At 36.0% G+C, this 10,198-nt stretch overlaps 2 protein-coding genes across 4 annotated transcripts; both read right to left on the bottom strand.

The window, feature by feature from the left end:
* Window positions 1-335: 335 nt before the first annotated feature.
* On the bottom strand, window positions 336-2,678 carry LOC147847620 (pentatricopeptide repeat-containing protein At3g02330, mitochondrial-like). The gene has a single exon (XM_087338989.1). It carries the CDS (start codon window positions 2,652-2,654, stop codon window positions 336-338), a length of 2,319 nt encoding a protein of 772 aa, XP_087195115.1. The 5' UTR covers window positions 2,655-2,678.
* A 1,411-nt stretch (window positions 2,679-4,089) lies between these two features.
* Window positions 4,090-9,834, bottom strand: LOC147847619 (protein TIC 22, chloroplastic-like). 3 transcript variants are annotated; one of them, XM_087338990.1, is made up of 9 exons: window positions 9,277-9,833; window positions 7,750-7,812; window positions 7,593-7,667; window positions 7,421-7,477; window positions 6,033-6,092; window positions 5,806-5,889; window positions 5,634-5,669; window positions 5,430-5,536; window positions 4,090-4,497 (listed from the first exon to the last, which is right to left on the bottom strand). In XM_087338990.1, the coding sequence occupies exons 1-8, from the start codon at window positions 9,766-9,768 to the stop codon at window positions 5,435-5,437; spliced, it is 969 nt and encodes a 322-aa protein (XP_087195116.1). In that variant the 5' UTR covers window positions 9,769-9,833; the 3' UTR covers window positions 4,090-4,497; window positions 5,430-5,434. The 3 variants fall into 3 exon arrangements, with proteins under 3 accessions (XP_087195116.1, XP_087195117.1, XP_087195118.1); XM_087338991.1 differs by lacking the exon at window positions 4,090-4,497 and adding an exon at window positions 4,799-5,083 and having other exon boundaries at window positions 5,422-5,536; window positions 9,277-9,834; XM_087338992.1 differs by lacking the exon at window positions 4,090-4,497 and adding an exon at window positions 4,799-5,087 and having other exon boundaries at window positions 9,277-9,834.
* Between the last annotated feature and the right edge of the window lie 364 nt (window positions 9,835-10,198).

Genomic DNA, 10,198 nt, shown 5'->3' with positions numbered 1-10,198 from the left:
ATAAAAATATTGACCCAATGGCAATTGAGGAGTGTGTAAATGGCATTCACACAAGCCACACCCCTTTTGTTTGCAACACAATCTCTCATTACACCCTATTTTCCATCAATGCAAGATCACCATAAAAGTAGATGTAGACTCACTACTTCCAAAGACTCTTACAGAGCATGCCTTGTGCGCGAAATAGAGTAGCCCTAGCTTTTGTACGTTCCTTGGCTGTATCAGACAATTAGCTATAGTGGTGGTGTTCAGATCATATATATGGTAAACATGAATGACATAACCACCTTGTATGTGTACATTCATTCAAACATCTCACTTGCTATCAAAATATACTAATCCCCATTTTCTTGCATACGATGTTTCATTCTCATGGCTACAATTTTTTCAGCATCCTCTTCCATACCGGCAGTGGCATAAATATCAGCCATAAGAACATAAGCTGGAGCACAAGTAATATCTAGTTGTATTACACGATCAAAAGTTAATCTTGCAAATCTAATATTCCTCCATTTCCTGCAAGCACCTAATAGTGTGATCCAAATGGTAAGATTGTCTGAGAATGGCATCCTATTAATCAAATCCATAGCCATTTCAAAGTGCCCCGAAGATCCAAAAACAATAGCTAGGGAAGTGTGGTGCTCAATTTTTGGCGAGATGCCATATCTGCTACTCATGTACTCAAAATACATTTGGGCCTCATATAGTAGACCCATATGACAACATCCATTCAATAGAGATAAGAAAGTGACATCATCTGGAGGGAGACCCTCATTTTGCATTCTTTCAAAACATAAGATGGCATCATGACCTTCGCCATGCTGAGCATATCCTGCAATGAGGGCAGACCAAGAAACTTCATTTCGATTTGGAAGCTCTTCAAGCACCTTTTGAGCTTTTGTAAGCATACCACATTTTGCATACATATCAATTAAGGAAGTTCCAAGCACAATATTGTTCTTGAGCAAACCTCTATTGATAATCTCATTGTGGATTTGTTTGCCTTTATCTATAGCCCCTATATTACCACATGCTTTCAAGATACAAGTGAGGATGACATCATCTGGGGTGAGGCCTTCACGCTGCATCTGTTCATAACAATTCAAAGCATCATGGCCTTTTCCTTGTTGAGCATAACCCGAAATTAGTGCACACCAAGAGACTTTGTCTCTTACACAAAATTCTCGAAGAATATCCTCGGCTTTTGCAATCATTCCACATTTGGCATACATTTCAACCAGAGCAGTTCCAAGCACAATATTTCCCTCTTGCCATCCCCTCCTCACAATTTCATCATGAATCTTTTTCCCCTTCCGAGTGTCTCCTACATTTCCACATGCCTTTAAGATACAAGAAAAGGTGAACTCATCAGCAACAATCCCCTCATTTTGCATCCATTCAAAACACCTAAGTGCTTCATAGTTTTGCCCTTGTTGCACATAGCTTGTGATCAATGCATTCCATGAAACTACATTACGATCTGAAAGTTCCTCAAGTATTTGTTTTGCTTTTGCCAGAAGACCGCATTTTGCATACATATCCACCAAAGTGGTGCCAAGCAGGATACTTTTCTTCAGTAATCTTTTATTAACAATCTCATCGTGGATAGTTTTTCCTTTTTCAAGATCTCCTATGCTGGCACAAGCCTTCAAGATGTAAATGAAAGTGATTTCATCCGGAGAGGTTCCCTCGGCTTGCATTTGCTTAAGGCAATCAAGTGCCTCGTGACCTTGACCCTGTCCAATATATCCTCCAATTAATGCATTCCAAGAAACTACATTTCGAATATGAAGATTTTCAAGAGCCTTTCGTGCATTCGGAAGCATACCACATTTGCTATACATATCAACCAACGCATTTCCAAGCACAATATCTTTCTCTAGTAGACCCCTATTGATTATCTCTTCATGGATTTGCTTACCCTTGTTGAAATCTCGTATGTTTCCACATACTTTTAAAATGCAAGTAAATGTGACAGCATCTGGAGAGAGGCCCTCATTTTGCATTTGTTCAGCATAATCAAGTATTTCATGAAATTGGCCATGTTGGACACATCCCTCCATGACTACATTCCAAGATACCACATTTCGAACATGAAGTTCTTCAAATAAATTTTGTGCTTTTCTTAGCATACCACACTTAGCATACATATCCACCAACGAAGTACCAAGTATGGTATCTTTCTCAAGAAAACCTCTACTGATAATATCATCATGAATACTTTTGCCCTTATCAACGTCCCCTAAGCTACCGCATGCTTTCAAGATGCAAGTGAAAGTAATCATGTCAGGAGAAAAACCCTCTTCTTGCATCTGATTAAAGCAAAGTATTGCTTCAGAATTTCTCCTTTGTTTCACAAACCCACTTATCAATGCATTCCAAGATATGATATCTCGAACACGAAATTGTTCGAGCAATTTCTTTGCTTTTGTTAATGCACCACATTTTGCATACATACTTATTAAAGAGCTAGCTAAATAAGGACATTTTTCAAGTAAACCCTTTCTCAAGATTTCCACATGAAGTCGTGATCCTTTAAAGAGATTTTTTTTCGTCCCACAAGTCTTGAGCAATTGAACTAAAACATAACCTTCCCTGTTATTTTTACTCCCACTCTTTTCTAGACATGGATTTCCATGTAAGGAAATCATCATTCCACTAGTTGGGCGATACTCTGCAGCAGACAAGAGATTTCATGACTTAAGCTATGGAGACGTAGAGCTAATATGCATTAAAACTCTCTTTCAATCTCTCTCGGTAAGGTAAAAGCACACAATTATAGTGTCTGTAAAATCCACTTCTACAACTTCATCGTCTTCTCTGCCTACCTTTGTAGGAAGAGGGACATCTTCTAAAACCGTCTGAAAACATGAATCTGCACTCGAGGAAATGATCTCCAGACTCCACATGCTCTAACATTCTCTCTCTCACACACACAGTGTAAGTATGTTGTAGAGAAGTAATGATGGTTAAAAAGGGAGGTTTAAAACCTTTTTTTGCAGACTAATTCAAAGAAATAGATCACACTTGATGCACTAACTGATTGTACGGGCTTCTGATCTGGTATAGTTCCAGCAAGGAATGAATTTATGTGTTGTAAGTACATCTGTCTAAACTAGTGACTTGGAATAGGTTTTTTGCCTCATTTTGCTATATGCTTTTGGTCACCCAAGTCTACAAAAAGTTCAATCTTGTGGTCTTCTTCCTTTTGAGTAACTCATATTAGTAGTGGGGTAGCCTCAATATGAGATAAAAATGTTTAATTGGCAACACATTGACTTCATTTTGAATGCTTCTCTCATTTAATTGAGTGTTAACTAAATGATAGTATCAATTATGATGATTGATTTTTTGTTTAGTTTTAGCAATTGTCAACATAAAAACCCCATGTTATGTATGATGGGCAACAAGGAGACAAGCACCCTCCAAATAACATAATTATTTGCCTGTGTGAAGAGAGTTTTATTATTATCATGTGCTTTAACTTGGCCATATCTTTAACGGGGCTACCCTCTGGTTTGTGGGTGAATGCACATAATTGAAAGGGGAATGCCATGTGAAAATGTAACTAGTTGTGTACCCTCATGTATTATATAATACAGTACAAAAAGCAATTAGAGGTACTTATTAAGAAACTATATTTTATAAACTACAAGTTGGACTAGTAACTGTGCTAACTCTTCCAGATTCATGCCCATGGCCATGTTATGATTTACAAAATAGACATTTACTCTCAATAATGCATGTCCAACCAACACCACACACATAATCAACACACGCATTTCCAAAGGAATGTTCTATGCTTATGAGCATGTGATGATATACAACATAGACATTTACTGTCTAGACTCTATTTTATAATCCATGTCTAATAGAATGACCAAAGTACCAATTAAGATGTGCACACATGCATATTATTAGCTAAATGAACTTTCAATGCTCAAATGAATGAAACCCAATAAGAGTATGCATCTCACAATGCAATGGTCTCATCGTAAATGCGAAGTACACAAATACATAAACAACATAGGAGCTGGCTTTATCTAGCACAATCTATTGCGAAGTAAATGCTAAAATGAATACACGAAATTTTACAACAATAGCAATACCATAGATCCTCAATATAAGAAAGATGATAACAATCCATTTCTTGGAGTTGCATTTACTCAATGATTGAAATGAAGGATATGAGCCATGGTGTTCAAATTTTAAACTTATACATGCCAGATATACTCACTGATGTGCTCCACATTTTTCCACATAGAGTCCATGTGTTCCTTAAAAAAAAGGAGTGATACTAAACCCTAAACCCTTGCAACTCTAAATGAATTGTTTCTCCCTCTTTTTGTACAGAAAATGTGGCTGTGTATTAACTCCAAAAAAAATCCTACAGAATTCCCAGGAACTAGATCTCTCCCGTTTTTAAAAAAGTAACCATATCATGTGCACCTGGAACCCCTCATGAATTCTTCTTCACTAAGAATTCTCTTTTCCTTTCTGTAGAACAAATAGTAAACTCAATGTTAGCTTTTAAGGTGATAAGGCAACTTCTACAAGACAAATTTAATTCCCATATTAAATGTATGGAAAAACTCTGAAATAGAATTTACTTTTTCTTTATTTCCCCAGATGCCTCAGATGTCCATATGTTTTCGTTATACCCCAAACTCCCTTGTCAACAACTCTTTAGCATTTGGAAGTTTTTTTGAAAAATTATATGATCAATTATCCCATTTTTCTTAATTGTATGTGCACTGATTATTTGGTGAATTCAAATCTTACAGACCATAGGGGGGAAAAAAAGAACAAATGATAATTTCAGAGTTTTCTCAATTCCTGTATGACTGATGGCTTGGAGACAAGCTAAGTAAGCTACATACTCTTACTCTATGCCACTATTATGGTTTTTATGAGAGTCAAGAGGATACTTGCCTCGGTACTGAGACTCGCATCCAGCAAGAATTAAAATGTGGGGGTGCAGGCAATACATCATCATTTCTCAGCATCCAAAGTACATCAAGAGGAATAGACAAAAAGATGGTAATGGTGATCTCAAACATTCCCCCTGTTAGCCACCATATGCCTAGCTAGTGCATACAGAAACAATGGAAATTTCAAACACCTAGGGATGCATGAAAGGACATCATTACACAAAGACTGGAAGTATTCAATATTAAGTCCAAGAGGGCATTTTATACAGATGGTAATCTCAAACTTCACCACCAACTGCTTAACAGATGCAGAAAATAAACATTGATTTCAATCAACTTTACCACATAAAGTTCACTCTACAAGGAAAGTCTAGACTTGGTGCACACATCAGAAAGTCTTTGGAAGATCATGTATTGATGTTGAAGATCCTCTCAAAATCACACATCATAAATAAAACGAGATAGATATAAATATAGAGAGAAAATTAACATACTCACAAGGTTCACCCAACAGTTGTCCTGCTCATATTCTCCAATTGCCCAAGTGTGGCCATACCTGGGGGGATGAAAACTACTTCTCTCCATCCCTCTTCGTCCACAATACCCTGTATGTTATTATAGTTCCATTAAATGTCATGGAGTCTGCAAATGATTTCCTAACAGTTTTAGAAGCAGAATCACAATTATTTATTAGCATAATACCTCCATTCTCTTGACCACGTGTTCAAAACTGCCAACCTAAGATTTGTATGGAAAAATTAGTCTGGTAACTGTTAAAAGAAATGTGAGGAAAATAACAGATTTCATGTGCATAGCACAAATTTTGGACCTGAATTATAATTTAATGTAAAGGAATTAGCCAAGAAAATTCTACCTGTATTTCAGTGTCCATTTGAAATGAAGGATTAGCTTTATTCTGTAGTTTGGATGCTTTTTGAAGTGCTTGATCTAAATCTTCCTGGGAATAGCAAAGACAAATTTAGAAAATTTTAATCAAGTTGAGGTCCACGCTGAAGTTTGGCTCCATCAAGAGTAACATTCAACTTTTAGTTTTATTTTCATAGAGCAAAAAAATGGAAAAAAGGATAATGTATCTTGCACCTTGCAAAAGAAGATTGGACAAAGTCGAACCTCCTTACTCCTCACAATCAAGTTATTAGACTGTCATTAAAAATATCCATGAGGTTCAAATTTTGCACGCAGAAAATCTTGAATCAACAGCAACTATTGATAATAAAATCAGTTGGAATTTTCATATTGAAGTGATGAGTAACATGGAACTCTTTATAAAATAGTTGAATTTAATTGTTCATTCAAAGACAGTGCAACACAAATTTTCTTTTAAGGTTAACACCTTTGCTTAGAGAAGAATCCTTCCACGAATGTAATTGAATTGCAACCTCCACCTGACTCAAACCAAGCTTATACAATAGAATATATTAAGTGACAACATCTAGGTAGGAGTGGTCCTTGAGTAGTACAGAGGTTTGTGGAGTGTCAACCTTCTTTCTACTATCTTTTCAGATGACCACGTGATTTTTTTAATGTTGTAATGCCATCATGTATACATTCAGCTACATTCATTCCCGAAGATCTACGAGATGATTGAATTTTGTCTGCTCTGCTAAGATAAGGCAAGATAGGGAAATGGGTACTTATGAAGCTTCTAGAACTATGCATGGAATGATACTTCATATGCTGCATAGATAGAGAAAGGCATGTTGAATTAGCAGAAATACTGATCGAGGAGTAAATCCTAACTTAAAAAACCCTAGATCCTAGTGCACAACCATTGGTAATGTAAGAAAACTTGCAACGGAAGCAAGAACTGAGGACACACAAGAGTGACAAATAACGAGTTTTAAATTACAATTAATAATGAGTGAAAGTTGTTTCTAATTTTCCTAATTATCAAATGAATGTTTCCTAATTACAACCTTATTTAGTACATTAAGCTTCAAAAAATCTTAATTAGTGCCCATTTTCTAGAAAGAAATATGATTAACAAAATAAAAAAATGTAGCATGACCGATTGAAATTATCTAATCATATAATGACTGTCTTTGGGCTGATCTTAGACAGCTATCACATAATCATTTTCTCAACCAATGTTAAGCCCTTGCCATACATTTCACTCTTTCTAGCATTCTGGTGGCATTGGAACAAATCTTGCGGATACAAAAGTATTTTGCCCTATAGCCCTTTCACATTTTGGTGGACACAATGCCTTTTCCATTTAGTATCTAATTGCTAGATGGTACTCTTAACTTGGATGATGTATCCTTGACCTTTGTTCTAATGCCACTGAAAAAGTGCAGGGAATAAAACGACAGCAAGTGTTTAACAAAAACAATTCTCAAAAAATAAGAAACGACAACATCAGTCAATCTCAATTTACTATGACTTTCAAAACTCTAGAGAAGTACACTAGGTTCAGAACAATAAGAGGAAAACACACACAAGTGAAAAGAACATGATTCACTTCATACCTGGAAGATTGGCACTCCATCAAATGATATACCTTTTTCTTTGGTATTTCCACTTAGCTGCAAACTTTTCAAAATGGAAGAATATTCAATATAGGGATTCAAAAAGCCTGATAAATATGCGATGAGGTTAAATCATACAAATTAAGTCCAAATGAAGAATCAAATGTACGACCTGAAGAGCATTCATCACTTGTTGTGGATCTGGCAAGAATCTAAATGCTATGCCTTTAGCATTGAGGTTATAAACCTGCATTTTAAAGTACATAAAAACACATAGGATTTTGATTGTATATTACATTTCATGAAAGAAGTCATAACCAGACGATCACCTTGTTAAGAGAAACAGCAACAACTTTGGCTCCTTGGCCTGCAAGTGGTTCTCTAGCTTTGACCTGCAATCATGTACTATTATAATGCCATATAATCAAATTTTTTATAATGAGAAAAGGAGGGAAAACAGTCTTGAAAACGTTTAATATATTACAGGAAAATGTTAGGAAAGTTTCCAGAATACAACACATTTTTCATGAACCTCCCAAAATACCTTCTCCTCTCTCTCTAAATTTTGATGAACTTAAACCATTACTGGATCAAATAATGGAATGAAACATAACATCTTCAGCTAGTTTTATAGATTACCAAACAGAAATTAATTCAGAAGACTTTATTCCAAAAAATGCATTATTATCTAATGCCTTTACAATATTTCAGAGTCTTTGGAAAAATGATAACCTAATCTTATGAAAAAATATAAGATTTTTCATCTTATTTCTACAAAGAAATTATGCAACTGTAACAAAAGGAAGCTCCAATATTAGAGGATGAATTAATGGTATCACCAAAGTTTTTATCATCCCTTAGATTACCAATGACCATGACAAGTTCTCACAAGAGATACTTTGTGCTTCATTCACAGAGTCTCTGATTCTTCAGCTTATTCTCCATGAAAACTGTTGAACCTCTATAATCTCTAATGAGATGAACTTGAATATATAAATTTTACCTAGTTTTACTATCACTTACATTATCAAGGTAACATGTTAAAACTTCTTTATCTCAGAAGAACTACATTTCTAATACATTTACAAAGTTCCCAAAGTTTCTTGTCACAGAATGCAGATGAAATAATGGTATTAAAGTAAATTCTTCACCTGGTTTTATCATTTGGCCTTGTAACGAAACGGACTTGAAATGTTTCACTCATTACAAGAGATACGTTCTACCATGTTCATAAAGTTTCAGATTCTTCAAGCACGTAATTGATGCAACTCTTATCATTTCTAAGATTGATCACCCACGAGAAATGACAGAAGTGGAAAAAATACTGGTATTAACATTAACATCTCCACCCAGTTTTATCATCATTAGTTTGTACTAGAAACTTGGATTTACGAAACTTCCTCTTTTTCTCTCACAGCACAAAGTTTACTTTTCTAGAACAAACCACGCAAAGTTTCAGATTCTTTGAGTTACTGTCCATTAAAAAGCATGCAACTTAGCATTTTTACAAAATAATCTAGAGTTACTATCACATGGATTTGAAAGACATGCTTGTTTAAACATGATTCGATGATAACCTCACAAGAGGAATTTCTCTACAATATTTATAGAATTCTCTTGAGTTATTGTCCTTGACAAAAAAAATGAACTGGACAAAATGCCACTATAAATTTACTATGTCTTCACCTAGTTTTTTATCATCACTTGTATTATTACCAAACAAACATGGAGTTGAAAGACATATTTTCTTTAAAAGGCCTGTAAAGGACCTCTTCTTATAAGAAGAAGAACTACATTTCTGCTACATTTGGAAAGTCTCAAATTTGGAACAAAGCGGAGGGAGAGGACGCTAATACCTGATCTAGGAGAGCTTCTGCATCGCTCCTTCTAAAGCAAAATATTCCCAACGATTTCTGACTAGAGGAATCGGAAACCAGAACAAACTCGCTAGAACTGTTACAAACAGCATATACAGGTACGCCATCTAATTTCTGAGATATTTCTTCAGTGCTAAGAGCAACATCAAACAAGTGTTTTCCTTCCCTTTCAATCCTTCCACTACTTAAAGAAGCGAACAAGGGTCCGTTGCGATGATTTCTCATCGATCTCTGCGGACATGGCGAAAGAAGAATCTTAGAAAGGTCGAAAGAGAAGAAGCTCTGTGGAAACTGACGGTTCGCTGACGGCTTCGGGGGGAAATTGTTCTCTAGGATTAGTTTGGCGGAGGAGATAAGATTCTCCGCGTGTTTCCTCAACGGATCCAGAGCTTTCGCTGCAGAGTTTCGCGCCTTGAGGAATCCTGACACTCCGTCATAGCTACAAGAAGAAGAAGAAGAAGAAGAAGCCATGGTTATGGCTATGGCAATGGCTTCTTGATTCTTCAGTTTTCTCGACGCTACTACTCTAGCGGGGCTTATGTGAATCTACATTCACACATGCATGCATGCATGCATACATACATACATACATACATACATACATACATACATGATACAATACGTACATACACACATACATACGTACGTACGTACATCATACATGAATACATAGGAAAGGTGAAAGCGGATATAAGCCAAATGTTTGTTCTAGTGTTTGTCTCGGGACGTGACATTATAACCAATGGATGTGCTCTCTCGTCCCTAACTCCTTGCACCAAATCAGATACTGACTCTAATCGTGCACGATCGATCCCTGCGTGCATGTATGTATCTTACTCGTTTATCAAGTGACTCAATGCACTACCTCCTCAATTGTCCCATTTTGCTATGCAAAAAATCC

Source organism: Azolla caroliniana, unplaced genomic scaffold (assembly GCF_043228905.1).
Source record: "Azolla caroliniana isolate FFs.n. ecotype wild unplaced genomic scaffold, voAzoCaro1.0.p SCAF_813, whole genome shotgun sequence".
Classification (NCBI taxonomy): domain Eukaryota; kingdom Viridiplantae; phylum Streptophyta; class Polypodiopsida; order Salviniales; family Salviniaceae; genus Azolla; species Azolla caroliniana.
Note: the sequence above shows the minus strand (reverse complement) of the source record. Positions and strands in the feature narration are given on the sequence as shown.